At 36.2% G+C, this 26,436-nt stretch overlaps 1 protein-coding gene across 3 annotated transcripts in view; it reads right to left on the minus strand.

Annotated features, from left to right (window-relative positions):
• CSMD3 (CUB and Sushi multiple domains 3) overlaps positions 1-26,436 on the minus strand; it is a 1,308,014-nt gene that overhangs the window by 702,579 nt on the left and 578,999 nt on the right. For all 3 annotated transcript variants that reach the window (XM_065902671.1, XM_065902670.1, XM_065902669.1), the window contains one exon: positions 22,682-22,806. In XM_065902671.1, coding sequence (XP_065758743.1) covers positions 22,682-22,806 — 125 coding nt within the window. The remainder of the gene's footprint in view (positions 1-22,681; positions 22,807-26,436) is intronic.

The following is a 26,436-nucleotide window of genomic DNA, read 5'->3' on the forward strand; positions in this document are numbered from 1 at the left end:
CCTCTATAAAGTCAGCCAAAACAAGACTGGGAACTGACTGTGGCTCAGAACATGAACTCCTGATTGCCAAATTCAGACTGAAATTGAAGAAAGTAGGAAAAACCACTAGATCACTCAGGTATGACCTGAATCAAATCCCTTACAATTATACAGTGAAAGTGAAAAATATAGTCAAGGGATTAGATCTGACAGACAGAGTGCCTGAACAACTATGGAAGGTTTGTGACATTGTACAGGAGGCAGGGATCAAGACCATTTCCAAAAAAAGAAATGCAAAAAGGCAAAATGATTGTTTAAGGAGGCCTTACAAATAGCTGTGAAAAGAAGAGAAGCAAAAGGCAGAGGAGAAAAAGAGAGATATTCCCATTTGAATGCAGAGTTCCAAAGAACAGCAAGGAGAGATAAGAAAGCATTCCTCAGCGATCAATGCAAAGAAATAGAGGAAAACAATAAAATGGGAAAGACTAGAGATCTCTTCAAGAAAATTATAGATACCAAGGGAATATTTCATTCAAAGATATGCATAATAAAAGACAGAAATGGCTGGGATCTAACAGAAGCAGAAGATATTAAGAAGAGGTGGCAACAATACACAGAAGACCTATACAAAAAAGATCTTCATGACCCAGATAATCACGATGATCAGTCACCTAGAGCCAGATACCCTGTGATGCAAAGTCAGGTTGACCTTAGGAAGTATCACCACGAACAAAGCTGGTGGAGGTGATGGGATTCCAGTTGAGGTATTTCAGATCCTAAAAGATGATGCTGTGATAGTGCTGCACTCAATGTGACAGCAAATTTGGAACTCTGCAGTGGTCACAGAACTGGAAAAGGTCAGGTTTCATTCTAATCCCAAAGAAAGGCAATCCCAAAGAATGCTCAATACTCTTGTACAACTACACTCATCTCACATGTTAGCAAAGTAATGCTCAAAATTCTCAAAGCGAGGCTTCAACAGTATGGGAAGCAAGAATTTCCAGATGTTCAGGCTGGTTTTACAAAAGGTAAAGGAACCAGAGATCAAATTGCAACATCCGTTGGGTCACTGGAAAAGCAAGAGAGTTGCAGAAAAAACATCTGCTTCTGCTTTATTGACTATGCTAAGGCCTTTGACTGTGTGGATCACAACAAATGGTGGAAAATTCTTAAAGATATGGGAATATCACACCACCGGACCTGCCTCCTGAGAAATATATAAGCACGTCAAGAAGCTATAGTTTGAACTCTACATGGAACAACAGACTGGTTTAATTTGGGAAAGAAGTACAGCAAGGCTGTATATTGTTACCCAGCTAATTTAACTTATATGCAGAGTATGTCATGAGACATGCTGGACTGAATGAAACACAAGCTGAAATCAAGATTGCCAGGAGAAATATCAATAACCTTAGATATGCAGATGACACCACACTTATGGCTGAAAGTGAAGAAGAAATAAAGAACCTCTTGATGAAAATAAAAGAGGAGAGTGAAAAAGTTGGATTAAACCTCAACATTCAGAAAACTAAGATCATGGCATCTGGTCCCATCTCTTCATGACAAATAGATGACCAAACAGTGAAAACAGTGAGAGCATTTATTTTGGGGGGCTCCAAAATCACTGCAGATGATGACTGCAGTCATGAAATAAAAGACACTTGCTCCTTTGGAGAAAAGTTATGAGCTACCTAGACGGCACATTAAGAAGCAGAGACTTTACTTTGCCAACAAAGGCCCATCTAATCAAAGCTATGGTTTTTCCAGTAGTCATGTATGGATATTAGAGTTGGACTATAAAGAAAGCTGAGCACAGAAGAATCGATGCTTTTGAACTGTCATGTTGGAGAAGACTCCTGAGAGTCCCTTGGACTGCAAGGAGATCCAAGCAGTCCATCCTAAAGGAGATCAGCCCTGAGTATTCATTGGAAGGACTGATGTTGAAGCTTAAACTACAGTACTTTTGCGAACTGATGCAAAGAATTGACTCATTTGAAAAGACCCCGATGCTGGGAAAGGTTGAAGGCAGGGGAAAGGGGACGACAGAGGATGAGATGGTTGAATGGCATCACCGACTCAATAGACCTGAGTTTGAGTAAGCGCTGGGAGTTGGTGATGGACAGGGAGGCTTGGCATGCTGTAGTCCATGGGGTCGCAAAGAGTTGGCATGACTGAGCAACTGAACTGAACTGAACTTAAATGCATCAAAAGCTTTACCAAAGGAACTACCCACATAACTTCTCATGTCTTAAAGAAATCGAGACTGTACAACAGCTGAGAATTCTCAACATCATTAAAAACAAACGAACACAATCAAAGCTCTATTTATTGGAAAGGGAAACCGTTATCATTTGTATTTATTTCCTAGTTTTCCCTAGCCACTATCAACTACTAAGATCAACTATTACTACAGTTACTTGGAGGCAAAATAAACAATTTCACATTCTATATTAGATTCTTCAATTTTTAAATAAATCTTCTCTTCATCTGACCCAAAGATTTCTCACCAGTCATCTTTTCCTGAAATTTCAACCTCTTTCCATATTGTTCACTATTCCACCTAATCTTCAGATCTTTCCTCCACTTCTTACCTTGACATTCAAATTCTTTGCTAAGCAATGTTTTATTTCACTTTACTCTTCCAGGTGTTTCCCTGGTGGGTCAGATGGTAATGCAATGTGGGAGACCTGTGTTCGATCCCTGGGTTGGGAAGATCCCCTGGAGAAGGAAAGGGCTACCTTCTCTAAGTATTCTGGCCTGGAGAATTCCAGGGACAAAGGAACCTGGCGGGCTACAGTCCACGAGGTCACAAAGAGTCAGACACTATTGAGTGACTTTCACTTTCACACTTCACTTTCACTTTGCTCTTCCAAATCATTGCCACAGGGTCTGAATAGCCATATGTTAAACTGCCTGTTTCTTTCCAAACTAGCCAAAGTATGAATTAACTGCAACCCCAAGCATTCTGGGGTACATTATTAAAGCATAATTAGGTATGCCGGTGTTTATTATGCCTGTCCTTGAAGAAAATAAAAGGTGAACTATGAGTATCTATCTGCCAACTAGATTGATGATATTTTGAAATTTGGGGAGAAACTTAGTTTTACAAAAAAAGGCGGGGGGTGGATTTTCCAAAGGACAACTCAGAGGAAATGAACCAAAAAAAGGAAGGTAATTCAAGAAAATTATTTGTACAGAATCCATAAATACTGCTGAATCAGGGTTTAGGTAGCACACAGAAAAGCAGTTCCTATATAAGGAGGCCCATATATAAGGACTGTCTGATAGTCTGGAACCGACAATTACTCTTAAATTTGTAAAAATGTCACAAGAGCCAAAACTTATATAAGCCTTTGCAAAGTTTGGCTAATACTCATTATATGTATGGTTTGTATATTCTTCACTTTGCAGTGTTTTGGGTTCTTTCAGTGTGGTAAAATGAAAATGGTATAAAATTTAATGTCTGACACCCAAATCTGAACACTGGTTCCAACATGTAAGAACTATTTTCTTGAGCAATTTCTTTGACTCATTTTCTCATCTATAAATGGCTACATTTTTCATAATATAGATGTGTGTGTTAAGTGGTTCAACCATGTCCAACTCTAGCCCCTCTATCCATGGGATTTTCCAGGCAAGAGTACTGGGGTGGGTTACCATTCCCTTCTCCAGGGGATCTTCCTAACCCAGGATCAAACCTGGGTGTCTGGCATTGTGGGCAGATTCTTTACCATCTGAGCCACCAGGGAAGCCCAATATAGATAATATATGTAAAATAGCACAATTCCTGTTACACAGGGAAAATTAAAGTAAAATATCGATATATGTTATCACCATACACATACAATAGTCACAACACTGTAAAGAAACTATACTCTAATAAAAATTAATTTCAAAAATAAAATAAATGTAATAACCAAAAAAAGAAAAAAAAATAGAGAAGATAGTTCTTGAGCCCAGTTTTTCTGAGTTTAATATGGGTTTCTTTTCAATAAAGGGACATACTGGGAAGGTAATATAGGGCATGATTATATTAACCTTTCTGAAGCAGTGTTGATGTCTGGGATTAAGAAGAAATAAAAGAAGTTCAGGGTCAGGTTTTGGAGGGGCCAAAATATGAGGCTAAGAAATTATGATTTGAATAATAAAAACCAGTGAATTATCAGCAGGATGGAATGGCATATTGAAAGTTGTTTTTTTGTTTGTTTGTTTGTTTTTTAACATGAGTACTCTACTAGTGATATGTGAAGCAAACGTAAGATGGGAGGAAGGTTAGAGGTGAGGTTAGAAAATGTTTGTGAAAACACAGGACAAACCAGCATCTTCCAAAATTTTCAGCCCAGACCAGCATTTTGTGTGAGCTTGTGTTACATACTATATTTCTACATTTGATTATAAACAAAGATGGGAATATCAAAAATTCTGACCAGTTCTGCAGTTAAAGTAACAACAAATAACCTATTTGTCCAAATGCCATTGAACACTTTTTCTATGTGCTTTATTAATTATTAATATTCAAATATAACTTTAAGAAATACTAGCCTAAATAAAATTTTATACATATATGTGTGCATGCTAAGTTGTTTCAGTCATGTCTGACTCTTTGAGACCCTATGGATTGTATCCTGCCAGACTCATCTGTCCATGGAATTCTCCAGGCTGAACCCACTGAAGTGGTTTGCCATGCCCTCCTCCAGGGGATAATTCCCAAACCATGGATCGAACCGTGTCTCTTATGTCTCCTGCATTGGCAGGTGGGTTCTTCACCATTAACACCACCTGGGAAGCTCTTATATAGATATATACATAATCTTCTTACTTCATATAAATAAAGGTATTTTAAATCACCATTTTTAGCATATTAAACATTTTAACCCTTCCTGACTCTAGGCAGTTATTCCTGCCTAGCAGCACTAATCTTTCAGAGTTCACTAGCCGGCCTCTACAGAACCACTCCAGTTTCTCTAGATGCACTCCCCTGTGCAGTCTGTTCGTTGTTTCACTCTTGTCTTCAGCACCTGTAAGGACTGCTGAGCTGTAACGTATTTGTAAGTTTTAGGTGCATCTCGATGTCTTGTAACCTGGTTGAAGTTGTTGTTTTAATTTTTTTGAATATACTGACAGTGCCCACTAATTTCTTCGTTAGCGTAATTTCCAAAATAAACTAATCATATTCCTTCCAATTTTTATCAGGCTTACTAGTGAAAATAAATATGCTCACATTAGCCAGTCCTGTCATTACTGGGAGATGAAATAATTAAAAAGGTAGGTAACAAAACAAAACAAATGTAGCCTTTGTTGTTCATAGCTGAGAATAAATGCTGCTGTGTATAATTAATAAATATTTTATGGTTTATGAAAATAAATAAAACTAGTGTCCTTTTATGAAGATTTCACAAAACATTTTCCTACAACATGTTCTTTATGATATTTCAATTTTCTTCTTAAAATACTCTAAATAGGTAGGTAAAAAATGCCATATGACATCCTCACATAATTTAGAAAGAAATTCTATGCAGAAAATAACAGAATAAAGGCAAACAATGGTAAATTAGAAGACTTTCAGAAGGAATTCTTACAGTCTCACAGAAAGTCACATTTGGTCCTTGGGGAAACAGATTTAGAAAAGCAATTCCTTATTTTCTTTGTTTATGCTTTTTACACCTCAAGATTTTCTTGGCTGTTTTTCCCTTAGAATTTGGTGAAAATATCCAGGGAGATGTGATGTGTTTATGTTTATTAGAAGCAGCAATGTCATAACACCCAAAGTAGTTTTTATAGAATAAATATGTAATTGTAGATCCTGCTAAGCATGAATATTTATTCTTTAAAAACTAAAATAGAAATTTAACCAGGTTCAAGAAAGTGACCATGAATTTAATTATTAACGCTAAATATGTTCAGAACCTCATTTTAAAAAATAAGGAACATATGAAATCATCTAAGATGTCTCCTTTATACCCCAGAACTAAGAAAGCAATTTTCCAGTGAAATTGCACTCAGCAAGAAGTTAGTCATAAATATTGACCTTAGTTGTATAACATAAATGTGAAACTTGAAATAAGTATTTGTTTTTATAAATATAATAATTAAAATGATAAGCCAGAAAAGTAAATGGTGCATAAACTGGATTGTAATAGACAGCAAGGAAAGAAGATACAAAAGTAATGCATATGTTGAAATGTTGTGACTTTTGACAGATTTTAAGAATTAATGTTTCATAAAATGATATTTAGTTATTTAATTTTCTTCTCAAAATTATTTCCATGCTGTAAACCTACATTTGTCTTGTCTTGTTTCTTTAAATATAGAAACTGAAGGTAGCCTGAAAGGGGGACTGGGAGTGCAAATGAAGTATACCTCATTCATTTGTGACCCATTTCATTTCTTCCCAAGAAACACTTATCTCAAAAGTAAATCAGTGCCATTTCCAGCTGGAAATACATGATAAATATGAAAATGAGTCCATCTTTGACACTTAATATGTAAATTTATGTTGCTTTCCATATCTGGATATATCCAGGAAGAAAAGGAAGTGGTGAGCTGCTGTTTGAACTCAGTGACCCGAATGCAACAAATTTCTACTTTGTTGTTCTGTAGAACAGGAATATGATATGTGTAACTAAATGTTCCAACCAGCCTGCCAGTGAGTACATTCCCTCCTTGGGAATGAGGGAGAGTCTCCTTAAGAAAAGAGAATATAATTTCAAATTCTTTTTTGAACTCTCAATACAGTTAAATTTACCAGTTTATCTCCGAGGGGATGTATTAACTGAATTATCCTTCAGAGACTTCAATTTAATTGGTGTGGTTTTGGATTCAGGCATGTGTTTTTACTTTAGAAGCTCTCCAGGGGATTATAATGTATAGCCTGGGTTCATGAAGACCACTGGGCTAAATGAAACCCTCAGGATATAATCCTGTGTCTCAGAGGTGGACTGCTTGGTGAATTCTCTTACCCTGTATTCCTATCAATTTCACCTTTAGTTCCCTCCTAGTTCATCAGAGAATTGCTAGATTTCTTGCTCTCCTCAGATAATCTCACTTCACAGGTGAAAGGAAATGAGGGGAGGAGGGAGAAGTGAACCATTTGAACATGATGCCTTCTTCAGTTTTCTTTGTTACTGTTTTAGTCACTAAATCATGTCTGACTCTTTTGCAACCCCACAGACTGTAGTCTGCCAGGCTCCTCTGTCTGTGGGATTTTTCAGGCAAGAATATTGGAGTGGGTTGTCATTTCCTCCTTCAGGGGATCTCAATCTTCTTGAATGAAAAACACTGTATTCATTTAACTGCAGTGTCTCTTACTGAGATGTACTGTGATACATACATTTCTGTTATGTTTTTCCAACTAAAGTGGACCATTGATATTCTTAAGGGAAAGATGACTTCATCTTTCTCACTTTACCTAATAGCATTCAAATATCAGTGCTGTTAAATAAATGAATAATTTCCAAAATAAAGGAATATTTAGTAATACTTAAAGTGAAAAGTGATATTTTCATGGTCAATAGAATTTATTTCCCCAAAGTTAATATTATCATTTCTATCTTCTGTCCTTCCTTTGTTTTAAATTTTCTTTACAAGTTAAATATGCCTGAGCATCCTTTTCTCTGTTGCTTTAGGGATGTTCTCTGGTTGTTTTGTTTTGAATGTACTGCATTTTCAGTGAGGCTATAAATTACTCAAGGGCATGATTTGTTCAGATCTATTCTGTGCTTCTTACATTGTGTCTAGCATAACTGGAAACAAAACATTCATTCATTCAAGTATTTGTGAGCAGAGCTGCCATGTGCCAGGCATTGCTAGAGGTCGGGGATGCTGATGCTAATGCACCTATATCCACAAAAGTATCGTAAGCCCAGTTAAGCAGCAGAACAGAGTTTATACTTTAATAAAAGGAAAAGTCTGTCACAATATGATAAATTATGTATGTTCATAATTAGAGTAAAAAACATGATTTTTTAAAAATTTTAAAAAAATTTAAATAATTTTTTTTCCCTTTTTCACCAATCATGTTTGTGTATTTTGTCTATGCCTTTCATTTCTTTTGGTGTATATGTCTTTCCCAGGTTTGCATTTTTTTTTTCATTTTACATTGTATTGTTCATTTTTCATGTTAAAATTCTTCATTTTGAGTGCATATACAAAGTATCAAACATTCTAAAGATCATGTGATTATTTATCTATAAACTCCTCTGTCTAGGAATTCCTCTATTAATATTTTTAAACAAAAGTGAGTTTACACTATGGAGAAGTTGAGAGTCCTAACTCCACCATCTTTACTTTTCCCATCTTTTTATGTGATCAGAATTAGTAGGAAGACTATTAAATCATCAAATATATTCCAAGTGCTTTGTGCTAACAGCACATCCTCTCAGCAAACACAGAAAATTAGGCATTGCACATTATACAGGAATTTTGAGGGATCTTACAGATTTACTACAAACAAAACAAGCCACATCAATTTAGGACTTCTTTGAAATTGCCTTTCAAATGGATAGTTTCTCCTATAGATTTTGAATTCTTTATTCTGATTTAGTTAGTTTCCATTTGTTCATCATTGCATAAAGCTAACACATTTCAAGTGTTTTTCCTTGGTTGTTTGTTTCAGCTGAAACATCCAGTATTTATTTGGTTATTATTTTTATTTCCTGAGTTCTGTGTGCTTTAGTCACAACACACTCTACTTTATCAAGTTCCTAGGTCTTTAATATATCTGCTAAAAATTAAGGGAGCTTCTCAGGTGAAGACAGTGGTAAAGAACCCATGGACAGAGAAGCCTGGAGGGTTGTTTCCTATTTATTTTCACTCCTAGAACAGTTGGTTAATTTTAAGGATTACATTTTTATTTCTCATTTAAAAACAAAAAATTTTAATTTCTAGCATATAGCAGATTCAAGAATCACATTTATTCAACTTTATTTTCTAAAGGCACATTGTTTAAAATCAAAGTATCATCGGGGTATTGTTTTTTAGTTGCTAAGTCTTGTCCAACTCTTTGCAACTCCATGAACTGTAGCCTGCCAGGCTCCTGTGTCCATGAGATTTTCCAGGCAAGGATATTGGTGTGGGTTGTCATTTCCTATTCCAGTGTATCTTCCTGACTCAGGGACTGAACTCGTGTCTCCTGAATAGGCAAGTGGATTCTTTACCACTAAGCTACCAGGGAAACCCATCACTAGATTATATTTATTTAACAGTAAGGAAGTCTATGAACACATATAGTCTCTAACCTTAATGCAATTTTATTTTCAAATTTACATTTTTAATAGTGAGTGGGGTATAAAATATCCATAGAATGTAAATTACTTTGAAACAGTTTGATGATTAATAACCACAGTTTAGACACTAAATAAAAGCAGCATTTGTCTATTTTTGAACTGCTATCTGAAATATAGTGCAATTGAAGACTATACTATTTTGTTAGCAACGTTTTACATATATTATTATTATTATTATCAATATCATCAGCATCATCCTTACTGCCTGCTGTGTGCCATGAACTGAGACAAACACTGGGCCTCCAAACGTAACAAACGGACTGGTTCAAAATTGGGAAAGGAGTAGGACAAGGCTGTATACTGTCACTGCTTATTTAACTTATATGCAGAGTGCTGTTGTGCTGTGGTTAGTCGTTCAGTCATGTCTGACTCTTTGTGACCACATGGACTGTAGCCTGCTAAGCTCCTCTATCCACAGGGATTCACCAGGCAAGAATACTGTAGTGGGTTGCCATGCCCTCCTCCAGGGGAATCTTCCCAACCCAGGTATTAAACCCAGGTTTACAGGTGAATTCTTTACCATCTGAGCCACCAGGGAATCCCAAGAATAGTGGAGTGGGTAAGCCTACCCCTTCTCCAGGGGATCTTTCTGACATAGGAATTGAACGGGGGTCTCCTGCATTGCAGGTGGATTCTTTACAAGCTGAGATACCAGGAAAACCCTACATGCAGAGTACATCATGCAAAATGCTGGGATGGATGAATCACAAGCTGGAATCAAGAGTGCCATGAGAAACATAAACAACCTCAGATATGCAGACAATAACACTCTAATGGTAGAAAGGGAAGATGAATTAAAGAATCTCTTGATAAGAAGAGAGTGAAATAGCTGGCTTAAAACTCATCATTGAAAAAAAACGAAGATCATGGCATCTAGTCCTATCGCTTCATGGCAAATAGATGGGGAAAAACTAGAAACAGTGACAAATTTTATTTTCTTGGGCTACAAAATCACTGCAGAGGGTAACTATGCAGCCATGAAATTAAAAGACACTTGCTCCTTGAAAGAAAAGCTATGACAAACCTAGATAGCGTATTAAAAAGCAGAGACATCACTTTGATGACAAATGTCTGTATAATCAAAGCGATGGTTTTTACAGTAGCCATGTATGAATGTGAGTGTTGGACCATAAAGAAGGCTGAGCACCGAAGAACTGATGCTTCTCAATTGTGGTGCTGGAGAAGACTCGAGAGTCCCTTGGACTGCAAAGAGACCAAACCAGACAATCCTTCAGTAAATCAGCCCTGAATACTCACTGGAAGGACTGATGCTGAAGTAGAAGCTTCAGTACTTTGGCTAACTGATGAGAAGAGTACACTCACTGGAAAAGACTCTGATGCTGGGAATGATAGGGGGCAACAGAGGAGGAGACGGTTGGATGGCATCACTGTATCAATGGACAGGGTCTGAGCAAACTCTGACAGATAATGAAGGATAGGGAAGTCTGGTGTGCTGCAGCCCATGGGTCAGAAACAGTTGGACATAACAACTGAAAAACAACAAAAATATACACTGAATTATTTTTCCCCACTCCCACAAAAATTTACAGTTGAATCTTAACTCCTAATGTGATGGTATTAGGAGGTAATATCTTTGATGGAGGGGTTAATTAGGTGATGGGGGTGCACCTTCATGAATGAGATTAGTGCCCTTATAAAAGAGACCCAAAAGGAATCCCTCACCCCTTCTACTACATGAGGTTATAGTTTGAAGGTTGCAGTAAAGAAGCTGGTCCTGACTAGATATGATCTTAGACTTCTCTGCCTCCAGAACTTGTGAAAAATAAAAATTATTTTAAATAAGCTAGTAAGTTTATAGATTTCTCATAGATATCGGTATAAACTAAGGAAAACATTGAACTAAAAATAACTTTAACATGCTCTAACGTCTAGAAAACCAGTAATTGTACTTAAAATTATTTAGCATTTACAACAGGGAAAAAATGCATAGTAATCACCTTGTACATACTCCTTCATCAATTTATAAGACAGCAGACTTAATTTCAAGAAAGGTTAAACAGAATAAGTAAGATCATACTGCCAGGAAAAGGTGAGTTGGAAACAGAAGGTTGTCACATATATATGTGAAGATATTCCCCCTATATGCCTGTCTATGCTCATGCTCAGCTACGTCTGATTCTTTACAACCCCATGGACTGTAGCCTGCCAGATTCCTCTGCCCATGGGATTTTCCCAGCAAGAATACTGGACTGGGTTGCCATTTCCTCCTCCAGGGATTCTTCTTGACCCAGGGATTGAACCTGAGTCTCCTGCTTCGCAGGTAGATTCTTTACCCGCTTAAGCCACCAGGGAAGCCCCCACACCTAAGTGAAATCATTTATTTGCTAACTATTTGCAAATTTTTTTCTAATAATGTTTGAGAAAAGCAAGATATATGAAATGAATTTCTGACGATTGTTAGTAGGGCACCACAGAAATGCAAACTTTCTAATTAAGTAGTTTTAAATTTTAAATGATAACACATAAACGCCTCACTATTCATCTCCATCAAGTAACAAGAAATACCATTTTACCATTCAAATATGCTCTCTGTTAGAGCTCAGTAAAATTTATTTGCTTATCAAAATTATATAATAAATTTCAAAGCACTGTTTATAGAAAATACGACCATCAAGACAAATGAATGCATTATAAATATCCATATTTAGACCTTCTGTCTATCGTCTTCACCATATGTCACTCTATTAATTGCTAATATCATCCTTGTTATGCATCATCTCATCTGTAACATCATTCCATGAAACTAAGAAGGCATTGAAAACAACCAAAGAAAAACACCTGCTCTATATGTTTCTGGTTGATAAATTTCAGCAGGCTCTTTCTGGTTTGCTCTTGGGCAAAATTTTCTAATTTCCTTTGCATAACAGGAAGTATTCTACCAGGGCAAACTTCTCTTGTCATAATCAGCACACTACTATCTTTTTAAAATTGTTTATTATAAGTAATTAAATCTTATCACAATATTTATTCAAAATGTGTATTTAGCAACTATCACATGTACAAAATATGGGCATAATGGTCACTATGCTAAGCATTTTGAAGAAAAATAATATATGAGTAGGAACTTGTAATATCTGTAAAAGAATTTTGAAAACTATAAGAATCACACCTTAATAAATATTGATTAATGAGGGACATAGCTCCGAGGTTTGGCCAGCAATTATGTATCATATAAACTGTACACTAATTTTCATTTTGTGTATGAAGAAAACAATTGATTATGATTCTTCATTATGATTCTTCTATTTACTAAAGGCAGCATATAAATAGACAACATCAGAAACTTTTCATGACAACAGACAAAATAGGTCTACTGAAAATTCTAGCACTTTAGAAGTGCTGATCATTTTGTTCTTTCTGAAGTGGTCTTTGGTTGAAGGAGTAAGTCTACTGTCAATGAAATGATCAGAAACCACTAACAAAATGAATATTTTAAAATGTTAAATTGTGTGGTAAAGACAGTAAATGTGAAATACTGTTAAAGAGGTGGGGATAATGAATAAATGAAATAGAAAAGAACTTTTTTGGAGATGAAAGATGAATAAGACTGAAAACTGGGCAGATATGGTTAATAGGTAGGCTTTCATCTAGGAAGTCAGACATATAAAAAAATTAGAGATGTGAATCTGTTCATTATTGAGAGGTGGGTGTATACATTTGGTAAGCATTAAAGAAACAGTTGCTTTGGTGGTTTTAGTCGCTAAGTCAGGTACAACTCATGTGACCCCATGAACTGTAGCCTGCCAGACTCCTCTGTCCATGGGATTCCCCAGGCAAGAATACTGGAGTGGGCTGCCACTCCCAGTGGATCTTCCCGACCCAGGAATCAAACCCGGGTCTCCTGCATTGCAGGCAGATTCTTTATAGCCAACTCTGCAACCCCTTGGACTGTAGCATGCCAGGCTTCTCTGTCCTCCATTATCTCTCAGAGTCTGTTCAATTTCATGTCCATTGAGTCAGTGATGCTATCTAATCATCTGATCCTGCACCATCCCCTTCTCTTTTTGCCTTCAGTCTTTCTCAGCATTAGGGTCTTTTCCAATGAGTCGGCTCTTCCCATCAGGTTGCCAAACTATTAGAGTTTGCTGAAACCTCAGACCTTCCAACCAATATTTATGGTTCATTTCCTTTAAGATGGACTGGCTTGATCTCCTTTCTGTCCAAGGGACTCTCGAAGAGTCTTCAACTCCACAGTTCAAAAGCATCAATTCTTTGGCACTCAGCCTGCTTTATGGTCCAAACTCACATCCGTACATGACTACTGGAAAAACCATAGCTTTGACTTATACAGACCTTTCTTGGCAAAGTGAGGTCTCTGCTTATTATAAATATACTGTCTAGGTTTGTCATAGCTTTTTTTCCAAGGAGCAAATGTCTTTTAATTTCATGGCTGCAGTCACCATCCACAGTGATCTGGGAGCTCAAGAAAATAAAGTTTGTCATCATTCCCACTTTTCCCCATCTACTTGCCATGAAGTGATGGGACCAGATGCCATAATCTTTGTTTTTTGAATGTTGAGTTTCAAGCCAGATTTTCACTCTCCTCTTTCACCCTCATCAAGCAGCTCTTCAGATCCTCTTCACTTTCTGCCATTAGAGTGGTATCATCTGCATATTTGAGGTTGCTGATATTTCTCTTGGCAAACTTGATTCCACCTTGTCATTCCTCCAGACTGGCATCTTGGGTGATGTACTCTGCACAGAACTTAATAAAGAATGAGAATGTAACAGCCTTGTGATGCTCCTTTCCTAATTGTGAACCAGTCCATCATTCATGTCTGATTCTAACTGTTGCTTCTTGACCTGTACAGATTTTTCATGAGGCAGGTAAGGTGTCTGGTACTCCCATCACTTTGAAAATATTCCTCAGTACGTTGTGATCCACACAGTTAAAGGATTCAGGGTAATCAATAAAGCAGATAGTAGATGCTTGTTTTCTGGAATCTTCTTGCTATCTCTGTTATAGAACAAATGTTGGCAGTTTAATCGCTGGTTCCTCTGCCTCATTGAAACCCAGCTTGTATATCTGGATGTCCTTAGTTCACGTACTGTGAAAGTCTATCTTGAAGGATTTTAAGCATAATCTTCCGAGCACACGAAATGAGTGTAACTGTATGGTAGTTAGAACATTCTTTGGCATCATCCTTCTTGGGACTGGGATGAAAATTGATCTTTTCCAGTCTTGTGGCCACTGTTGAGTTTCCCAAATTTGCTGACATATTGCATGCCTCTCTTTGATAACATCATTTTTTAGGATTTTAAATAGCTCAGCTGGAATTCTATCACCTACACTAGCTTTGTTGGTAGTAATGTTTCCCAAGGCCCACTTCCCTTCATACTCCAGGATGTCTGGCTCTAGGGAAGCGACCAAACCATTGTGGTTATCCAGATCATTCTTTTGTGTATACTTTCCACCTCTTCTTAATCTCTTCTGCTTCTGTCTGGTCATTAATGTTCCCATCCTTTATAGTGCCCAAATTTGCATGACATGTTCTCTTGGTATCTCCAGTTTTCTTGAAGAGATCTCTGGTCTTTCCCATTCTATTGCTTTCCTCTATTTCTTTGTATTATTCATTTAAGAAGCCCTTCTCATTTCTTCTTGCTATTCTCTAGAACTCTGCATTCAATTGGGTATACCTTTTCTTTTCTCCTTTGCCTTTTGCTTGTCATCTTTCCTCAGCTATTTGTAAAGCCTCCTCAGACAACCACTTTTTCTTCTTATCTTTTCCTCTGGGATGGTTTTGGTCACTGCCTCTGATACATTGTTAAAAACCTGTGCATAGTTCTTCAGGCCTCTCTCTACAAGATTTAATCCCTTGAATCTGTTCAGAATGTTCACTGCATAATCATAAGGGAATTGAATTAAGTTATACCTGAATGGTCTAGTGGTTTTTCCTACTTTCTTCAAATTAAGACTGAATTTTACAGTAAGGAGCTCATAATCTGAGCCACAGTCAGCTTCAGGTTTTGTTTTTGCTGACTCTATAGAACCCCATCTTCAGTTGCATAGAACATAAGCAATATGATTTCAGTATATACTACCTGGTGACATCCATGTGTAGAGTCGTCTCTTATGTTGTTGGAAAATTGTATTTGCTATGACAAGCATGTTCTCTTGACAAAACTCTGTTAGCCTTTGCCCTGCTTTGTACTCCATGGCCAAACCTGCCTATTATTCTAGGTATCTCTTGACTTTGCAGGGGCTTTTCTGGTGGTGCTATTGGTAAAGAATCTGCCTGTCAGTGAAGAAGATGCAAGAGACACGGGTTCAAACTCTGGGTCGGGAAATTTTGCATTCTAACCCCCTTTGATGAAAAGGACTTTTTTTTTTTTTTTTTTTTGTATTCTTGAGGGTGTGTAGGTCTTCACAGAACCATTCAACTCCAGCTTCATTGGCATCCGTGGTTGGGGCATAGACTTGGATTACTGTGATGTTGAATGATTTTCCTTGGAAAGAAATGGAGATCAATCTGTTGTTTTCAAGGTTACACCCAAGTATTACTTTTCAGATTCTTTTGTTGACTATGAGGGCTACTCCATTTCTTCTAAATGACTCTTGCCCACAGTAGTAGATAAATGGTCATCTGAATTAAATTCACCCATTCCTGTCCATTTTAGTTTACTGATTCCTAAGATTTCGGTATTTAATCTTGTCATTTGCTTTGGCCATGTCCAATTTACCTTGACTCATGGATCTAACATTCTAGGTTTCTATACAATATTGTTCTTTACGGCATCAGACATATCCAAAACTGAGTGCCATTTCTGCTTTGGCCCACCCACTTCATTCTTTCTAGAGCTATTAGTAACTGCCCTCCATCCTTCATCAGTAGCATAGTGGACATCTTCCGACCTGGGGCAGTGGACTCATCTTCCAGTGTTATATCTTTTGCCTTTTCATATTGTTCATGGGGTTTCCCAGACAAAAGTAAAGAAATGTGTTGCCATTTCATCCTCCACTGGACCAAATTTTGTCAGAACTCTTCACTATCACCTGTCCATCGTGGATGGCCCTGCAAGGCTTTACTCATGGCTTCACTGAGTTATGCAGGCTCTTTTGCCACGACAAGGCTGTGATCCATGAAGGGGACAACTATCAGTACTTCTATCATTAGAGGCTTGTGTTTCATTCAGCCCATGCACTAAATGCTTTCATACAGTTTACCTCATTTTATGTTCATACAAATTCTCAACTCCCTATGAAGTAGACACTGATATACTATAATGCTCCTTTTACAGATAATAAATCTGGTAATTATAAAGAAGGCAGATTACTTAAGTAGAAGGTCAAGGATTTAAACTGCCAAACAAATCCCATGGACGGAGGAGACTGGTAGGCTGCAGTCCATGGGGTCGCGAAGAGTTGGACATGACTGAGCGACTTCAATTTCACTTTTCACTTTTATGCACTGGAGAAGGAAATGGCAACCCACTCTAGTGTTCTTGCTTGGAGAATCCCAGGGATGCGGTCGCACAGAGTCGGGCACGACTGAAGTGACTTAGCAGTAGCAGTAGCAGTGTGATACCTGAATTCATATTCTTGATTATTTCATTTCACTGGTTTACAGTATGAAGTTAAGAAATAACATGTGGCCTTTGAACATTCTTCATGTGTAACAAAAGTAAGTTTTGGAAGGGATTAGAATGCCAGCAATACGTATGATAAATTGTAGTTGAAATTAAAAGGCATGAGACAGATGTAGTAATGGAATTATGGAATGGTGACAGTGGTAGTGGAGGTTTAATGGTACTTTCAGAGATTCTTCAGATAAGGAGTGACTAAATAAATTAGATTCATGGACCCAATTCCAGGGTGTCTTGGGGGTGGAGCTTCCCCCACAACACCAGGCATGAAGACACCAGCCAGCTACATTACAAAGTCAACACAATTCTGATACTATCTTGGAGATAGTATCAGATTCCACAGGTTAATATTCAATCTACAAGACTGTTCCCAACTCCCCACCACCCCTCCACTTCAGATGCCATTCTCAAGCCATGTTGTTACCTACACAACTCCCAATCAGCTACAAACTGGAGATTCCCACAACCTTCTTCTTGGACTTCAGATACCAATCACCAGACCATGTTTGTTACCTATATTTCTAATTGACTGCCTATAAGTCAGAGAATCCCCAAATCATCCTATTTTGGGGTTTGATTAATTTGCTAGAGCAGCTCACAGAACTCAGAGAAATATTTTACTTACCAGATTACTAATTTATTATGAAAAGAAGTAACTCAGGAATGGCTAGACAAAATAAATGCACAAGGCAAGGCATGGAAATGGCGTTTGAAACATTCATATCATCTCCAGGTATATTATTTTCCTCAAATCTCCAAGTGTTCACCAACTTAGAAGCTCTGTGAACCCTGTCCTTTTGTGGTTTTATGGAGACTTCATTACACATACTTGATTAATTAAATCACTGGCTATACATAACTGATTTAATCTTCAGTCCCTCTCTTCTTCTTAGAGGTCAGGGGGTGAGACTATATGATGAAATAGAAAATAATCACCACGTTCTGCCCTTATGGTATTTCCTTGTTTTCATTGTCTGACTATGTCTAAACATGGAAATAATTTTCCTCTCATCTGAATTTTGCAGAGGACTTTACTTCTCTTGTACACAAAACAGTCTATTATGTATTAGTTTTTTCTTTATACCTTGCAAATCAATACAAAATAATGTAAAAAAAAGTACATATCTTGTATCTCATGTACTGTTTAATATGACATACCTACATTCTATATACCTACATACCTACATTCATTAATGCTTGTGAATCCAAAATAAATTAATCAGTATGTTAATAAGTAAATAAATAACTGTATGATTGATTGAATAAAGAAATTAAAAGGTGACTCCTTGGTTTTTACTCCACTTTTCAAAATCTTTCCCCCTCCCCCACCTTTGGCTTTCTTTTCTAATCTTGTCTTAATCAACTCTTCCATTACTCTCAAGAATACCCACACCATTATGCCTTAAAAGAAAAAAAAAAAATTGTTATTTGGGGCAAGCCAAATAAATATTGACTGAAAATTAGTCAAAGATGTTTTGCCCAATCTATCAAGATTAACTCTCTTAAATGTTTCCTACATAACAAATTGCCAATTCTCAAATGCTTTCTTTGAACAACATGAAAGTCTAAAAATAAATTTTCTATATATGTTCCATTCACCACATAAATCTTATTTGCATAAGCTCTAGCTTTTGGGCTCTATTGCATTTCCAATAAAGGAAATTATTTCCATAACAGTAAATTGTCAAATATCTCATATACATATTCCATTTAGGGAATAAAAATTATTGTCTGAGGTTATGTAAAACCTATTAATATTAATTTCTGAATTGTCCTTTTGCTTTTGATTCATAATTTGCTGTTTGTGTGAATTTCAGTCCCTTTAAAAATCACAATTTCTTGATTGCTCAACCATGCAATACATAGACGGCAGCTATACTAATGACTTCTCAAAGGTGCAGCGCACTGATACTGCTATTTATGCTGCTATCTGGAGAAAAGCATATTTATTCTGTCCAAGCACCCGGGAGACTTGAAAACTATTCTTCATTCAGACTCACAGTGAATAGTCATTTTAAAACTTCAATTACTATTTCAGCATGTTTCCTCCATTACTGTTTCAACACTACAGCCAGTAACTTCTACCAGCAATTTTTTTTCTATAAACCATACACACATGTGCCCTGCATGCTATGAGTAAATAAAAGTTGTATATAAATGATTAATATCTGTAGGAAATGTACTATTAAGATGAAATAATAATAACATGTGAATTTTGAACATACAAATTTTATACCTTCCAACTAACGACTGATGACTATTGAATGAAAATCTCTCTCTCTCTCTCTCTCTCTCTCTCTCTCTATATATATATATATATATATATATATGTATATATACATATACACACACAGATGTTTGTGCATGTATATTTACATACATATAAATATATCAATCATGTATCTTAGAACCAAAGAAAATATATATATATTAATATTCAGCAAACATTTCTTGAGATTTAAGTCAGTACAGAACTGTTCTTTCTACTACCGGGTTTATAAAAAACAACAAAATAATATAATACTAGTTTTGCCTTTGAGCAATTTACCATCATAGTAAATATGAATCATTATTTTTATTGAAATGAGAGTCTTGAATGAAAAAGATGGTTTATAGTATCAATCTCACTCTAGGTAAATCTTAAATTCATGATCTGGCTATAATTTCTTGTTCTATGTGAGACTTTGTTCCTGCATTAATCTCTTTTTCTTTAATCTGTCCTCTACTTTCCCATTCTTTTTTTCCATAAAAGAAATGCACACATTTAATTTATGTAAAACTAGATATGTGGACACCACTATCTTGAAACCTTAATTTTCACTTTCGTCCCTTATAACTATATCTTAAGTGGAGAATATCATAAGAAATCAACTTTAAACAGCGTATTGTTCTTTCATTGTCGGGACATTGGTGAGAGTAACTACCACAATATTTACTTACTCAGTGTCCACTTTATAAAAAACAAAGCAAGATATTTCATATATCAAAGCCAGGAATAAGTTTGATTTTGTGGTGTGATTTTCATATTTCATAGACAATGGTTTTCATGTAAACTGTACATTTTTTTTATATTTCTTTAGCAGCTCTCACATTTAACATGTAAACCATTATTTTTTTTTCTTAAAACTTAAAAGCTTTTGCACAACAAAGGAGAACATAAACAAAACAAAAAGACAACCTACACATGGGAGAAAATATCTGCAAACAATGGAACCAGCAACCGAGTAATATCCAAAATATGCAAACAGTTCATATAGCTCAGTATCAAAAAGACAAACAACCCAACCAAAACATGGGCAGAAGATCTAAATAGACATTTCATCAAAGGAGACATACAGATGACCAGTAGGCACATGAAAAATGCCCAACATCTCTAATTATTAGAGAAATTCAAGTCAAAACTTCAATAATAATAAATACTGGAGAGAGTGGGGAGAAAATAAACCCCAGCACACTGCTGGTGAGAATGTAAATTGCTACAGCCACCATGGAGAAGAGTAGGGCACTTCCTTCAAAGGTATAAAAGCAGAGTTGCCATATGACCCTAAAATCCTAGTTCTGGGCATCTATCTGGGGAAAAACAGAATTTGAACATGCATGCCAAAGTTCATAACAGGACTATTTACAATAATCAAGATATGGAAGCAACCTAAGTGTCTATTGACAGATGAAAGGACAAAGACATGTGGTACACACATACAATGGTATATTGCTCAGCCATAAAAAAGAATGGGGGACCGGGATGGGGAATACATGTAACTCTATGGCTGATTCATATCAATGTATGACAAAACCCACTGAAAAATAAAAAATTAAAAAAAAAAAAGAATGAAATAATGTCATTTGCGCAGCACAGATGAACCTAGAAATCATAATACTAAGTAAATCAGACAAAGACAAACACTGCATTCTACATTTAAATGTGGAATCTAAAAAATGGATACAGATTAACTTATTTAGAAAACAGCAACGGACTCACAGACAGAAAGCAAACAAATATAGTTACCAAAATGGGTCTGGGGAGAAAGATAAATTAGGAGTTGGGATTGAAATATATACACTACTGTATATAAAATAGATAACCAACAATGACCTACTGCATAGAACAGGGATTATAATCAATTATCTTGTAACATTGTATAATGACAGACAGTTTAAAAAATAACAAATATTTATATGTATATCTGAATCACTTTACTGCACAACTTAAACTAACACAGCATTGTAAATCAACTATATTTCCATAATTTTTAAATGTTTTTTACCAACTTGTACAAATAAGCTTTTTTTTTAGGATCATGTAACTTCCCTTAGGATCATATTTTATCTTATTTTCTCATTATTTCAGTTTCACATTATTATTCAATAATAATAAATATATTTCATTATCTCTGAAATAATATTTTTAATGTTATTTCACTATATGGAATTTTGTACGCCTTTGATAATGAGAAAGGTAAGGAATAAAGAAATAAATAAAAATACTTGAACCCAAGAAAAATCTAGGCTCTCTTTTCTTCATACTTTGGGTTATTATTGCCAAGGGAGTAGAATATAACTATTTGCTTCCATTTTATTATTTTCTATTCCCTCTTTAGTGATCTGAAATTGGACTTCTCTCCACAAACTATGACATCATTCTTAAAGACTTTGTCATTTTCCAAACATTTGAGCTTGGGAGAGTAACTGGATATCTCTGTGTCTCACAACACTCATTTCTAAAATGGAGATAATAATGCTTACTCCATTGGTTTGTTTAGAGGATTTAAATGAATCAGAGTATATGCAGTGGTGTTAGCACAATGCCTGATGCATACTAAGTGCCTAAAAAATAAAGTCTATGATGAAATTGCCTATATAATTTCACTTTTCAGTTTTTTTTATACTTACTAACAGCATAACATCTTTTTTTAGTCTCATAGACTTTAGTCTCATAGTCTCATCATCTTTAACTCCTTCTTATCGCTTTCTCCTTCCATATCCAGCTAGTTGTCAAATACTTTGTCTTTGTCCTCTTAACAATAGCTCTCAAATCCATCTTTTCTCTATTCACCAGAATCTGTCTGAGAGGACTCTAGAGGGTGGGGCAACTGAATGAAAATGTTCCCTCAGAGAGAGGAAGCGCTAATGGAACTTTGAGTACTAAGACACTGAAATATGCAGAGATGCCATTGTTAAAAATTACAAAAGCAACAAGCAAGCAACAAGAGCACCAGTAGGACAGAGTCAGGTGTTGCTTTTCAAATATCGCCAAATAAAATTTGGAATAAAAGGGCTTCATTTAATTTATATGAAAATAATTCTTAGAAAGGCAGTGTAAGTAAATCTCATCTGCAGTTACTGGTAATATGAAAAGACAGAGAACTCATTGATTTGTCTTAGTTTAAATTAACTAATTCTAGAACAAGTGTTCTACCTCCACTGCCACTGACATCATGACTACTGTACATTTACACAATGAAAATGGCAAAGCATACAAATGGAGGTGCAATTATTGTTTAAAATTCCATATCTACATGAACTCCTATACATGGTGAGTTATAATTTTTAAAAAGGCAAAAAGAGTTATCATTGCCTGTATTACATATTTTAATGTTCCAATTTGTTACCATATGATTATTAGACTGTAAACTGCTTGGGAATCTGACACAGTGGTTTGTCTATTTCATATTTTCAATAATATTGTCAGATACATGAGCTAAATGTTTCCTGCATTCCAATTCAAAGTTTCAATTGAAATTTATACTCAATGGAATGAACTCACACTATTAAAATGTGTTAAGAAAGCATTTTTATTTTAAAGACTTCCTTACCTTTACATACAGGCCTGTGATCACTCCAAGCAGCAAAAACTTCAGCTATCCGTTGGCAGGTGATGCTCTTAGCACCCTGTAGGACATAATCTTCATCACAAGAGAACTGCACAGTTGATCCAAGGCTAAAATAGAGCAAAGAATTAAAAAAACAGTATTAGAAGCATATAACATAACGATTAGGTTCCAGTTCTACTGGCAGTATCAAGTAGGTGAAAAATGCCCCACAGTGACAAAAAATTTTCTTTTGGGGAACCAAAATATGAAAATATGACTTGTACAAATATATAATAAAAATCATAAATATGAATCTACTGCAAATCAATAACATGCTGACATTGGTAGGAACTGTAGAAAGCTCTTATCAAGTTTAATTATCTTCTTATTAGTTGCAGAAGCCAAAGCTAAACTGACTAAATTTTCCATCCTAAGTAGGTGGTAAATGTGAAGCAGCGTAGACTTCTAAAGTTGAATTCCAATGCGTGTGTTCATACCACATGACAGCACTTCTTTAGCAGATATTTACATAGGTATTTACTTGGACACGTATTTGCCCATCCATATGTGTGTGTTAGTCGCTCAGTCATGTCTGACTCTTTGCGACCCCATGGACTGTAGTTCACCAGGCTCCTTTGTCCGTGGGATTCTCCAGGCAAGAATACTGGAGTGGGTTGCCATTTTCTTCTCCAAAGTCCATCCATGGATGTGTGTATATGTTTTTTTCTGAAATAAACTGACCATGCATTTTCCCCCTAAAACCCTTAAACAGCAATTTATCAGTGGGAAAAAATAACAAATTCTATTTTCTTAACATGGTTTAAATCCTTCCAGCAATAAGTCCCTGGCAGCTTCTCCACCTCACCTCTAACACAGTGCAACACGTCATCAGCACCTGTAGAAGCTGCCAGGTTTGCACATGCTATGCTCTCTTCTGTCTGCACTGTTCTCCCCGCCCTCTGTGCCTGGAGAATGCATCTGTACCTCTCAACAGGCAGTGCCTGAACAATCCTGGCCAGCTTCCTGAGCTTGTCATGCAGGCGGATTTCATGATCACATTTGTGTTGCTACAAGAGATCTCAGAACAGTGTGGAGGGCAGCTTAAAAGGAAGATTAATCAGAGAAAGGTAGGCCAGTCAAACCATAACTCAAGTAGTTTAGATCAAGGGTTGGCAACTATGTCCATCCTGCAGGCTAAACCTGGTCTACTGGCTGTGTATACACACACACACACACACACATATACGCATACATATATACATGTATATACATATATACACATATACATATGTTCACACACATAAATATATAAAGCCAGTATAAGTAGACAAAGCTATCCTTGAGTAGGGCTTCCCAGATGGTGCTAGTGGTAAAGAACTCACCTGCCAATGAAGGATAAGAGACAAGGGTTAGATCCCTGGGTTGGGAGGATCCCCTGGAGGAGGGCATGCAACCCACTCCAGTATTCTTGCCTGGAGAACCCCATGGGCAGAGGAGCCTGGCAGGCTACAGACCATAGGGTCGCAAAGAGTCAGACACAACTGAAGCAACCTAAGTTGCATGCATTCTTGGTTAATATTCTCTGTCATGGCTATTTAAATTGCTTGTAATTCTGGAGAAGGAAATGGCAGTCATGTACTCAACTCTTATACATGACACACTTATTGTATTCCAGGGACAAAAAACAATGTAATGTGATCAAAAAAGAATGTAATGTGATCAGAGTACACAAATTAAGAGGACAGGGGTATGAAATGAAGTTAAGGAAGAAAAGAGACTGAGGGCAGATCATTTATAAATCAGTACACCATAGTAAGAGTTGTAACATTTACTCTGGGAAAATGGAGGAATAGTTATAGGACTATGAACCAAAGGAATGGCATTATGGCATAATGTTTTAAAGTGACCATATCATCTGCTGGTTGAAGAAAAAATGTTAAGGAGAAAAATGCAGAAGTAGGAATTTGACACCGCCTCTTGGAGTAATCATGGTTCTCAGGGAGATGGGATCTATACTAGGAAGGTTCAGTTCAGTTCAATTCAGTCACTTAGTCATGTTTGACTCTTTGTGACCCCATGAACTGCAGCACGCCAGGCCTCCCTGTCCATCACCAACTCCTAGAGTTTACTCAAACTCATGTCCATTGAGTTGGTGATGCCATCCAACTGTCGACACCTTCTCCTCCCGCCTTCAATCTTTCCCAGCATCAGAGTATTCTCAAATGAGTCAGTTCTTTGCATCAGGTGGCCAAAGCACTGGAGTGTCAGTTTCAGCATCACTCCTTCCAGTGAATATTCAGGACTGATTTCCTTTAGGATAGACCGGTTGGATCTCCTTGCAGTCCAAGGGACTCTCAAGCGTCTTCACCAACCCCACAGTTCAAAAGCATCAATTTTTCAGTGCTCAGCATTCTTTATAGTTCAACTTTCACATCCATACATGACTACTGGAAAAACCATAGCTTTGACTAGATGGAGCTCTGTTGGCAAAATAATGTCCCTGCTTTTTAATATGTTGTCTAGGTTGGTCATAACTTTTATTCCAACGAGCAAGTTTCTTTTAATTTCTTTTAATTTCATGGCTGCAGTCACCATCTGCAGTATAACTGTTAGAAATTAATGATGGTAAAACATTAAAAAAGAGACCTTAGTACAAGATCTGGCTCACAGAAGTCTGGCCCCCAGAACTAAATGAACTAAATTAATAAACTAAATGAAAGAGTCCATCAAAGGCACTGTATTTGTCACAGATGACTATAATATTCTAATTTAACCAGACTGTTCTTACTAAAAACAATATATTGCATCTTGTTTAAGTAACAAGTGTTTTAGCTTGTTTCTTTTGATTATTGAAAACTATAAAGACAGACACTTTGTTATAATAAACACTTAAGTGCTTTGCTGCTACACCTATACCAAAGACTGGCAGTGATGGTCTCAAGTTTCTTCCTTACCCCTCACCAAAGATTAACAATTCCATTTTTTTTTTTACATAAATTAATACACTGGGGGAGGTAGTTTAGAGTTGACATTAATAGTTTAAACTGCAGATCTTTCAAATCCTAACTCTTCCCTTTGCCAGTTTTATGGCTTTGAGAAAATAACAATCTCTCTAAGCCTCAGCATCCTTATCTGTCATGATAATGATATGAAATATCATTTATAAAGTATACAATGGCAAACACATTTGGGACACTCAATTATATTTCTAAATCACAGAAATAGTTGTGAAAGCCATTAATTTCTTCCCCACTTTTGAAAAAAGACTCTTCTTTGGGGATCTGCAAGCACCTTCATCCAGGAGCATAGCTATACTTTAACATATTCTAAAACAAAAATATAAAAGTAAAAAACAACATAGAGAAAGCAGAAGTTAATAAAATAAGCAGTCTCTTTAGCAGAATCCAAGGGTAATAATATCCAGAAAGTGGGTACCTTTAATAAATACATTTTTATTTTATGAACTGCTTTAACATGAGTTGAAATTAAAGAAAGTGTTTCATTAAAAATATTTATGTCAAGGGAAGCAGTAAAAGAATACTAGTTCTGTAATTTTCACTGCAATTTCTCTGTCACTAATGAAGAGATATCTGTTCTACTAGGTTGAATAAAACATTCCAGTTTAGTAGGTTACATAACCTGATAGAACATTTTGAAATAAACGATTGAATACATTTTCAATATGAAAATATCAAATTATAAAGCATGTGATATACAAGAGCGTAGTTTGAAAAACAATCATTGACCCAGCCTATGTG

This window comes from Muntiacus reevesi, chromosome 12 (assembly GCF_963930625.1).
Source record: "Muntiacus reevesi chromosome 12, mMunRee1.1, whole genome shotgun sequence".
NCBI classification, from domain to species: domain Eukaryota; kingdom Metazoa; phylum Chordata; class Mammalia; order Artiodactyla; family Cervidae; genus Muntiacus; species Muntiacus reevesi.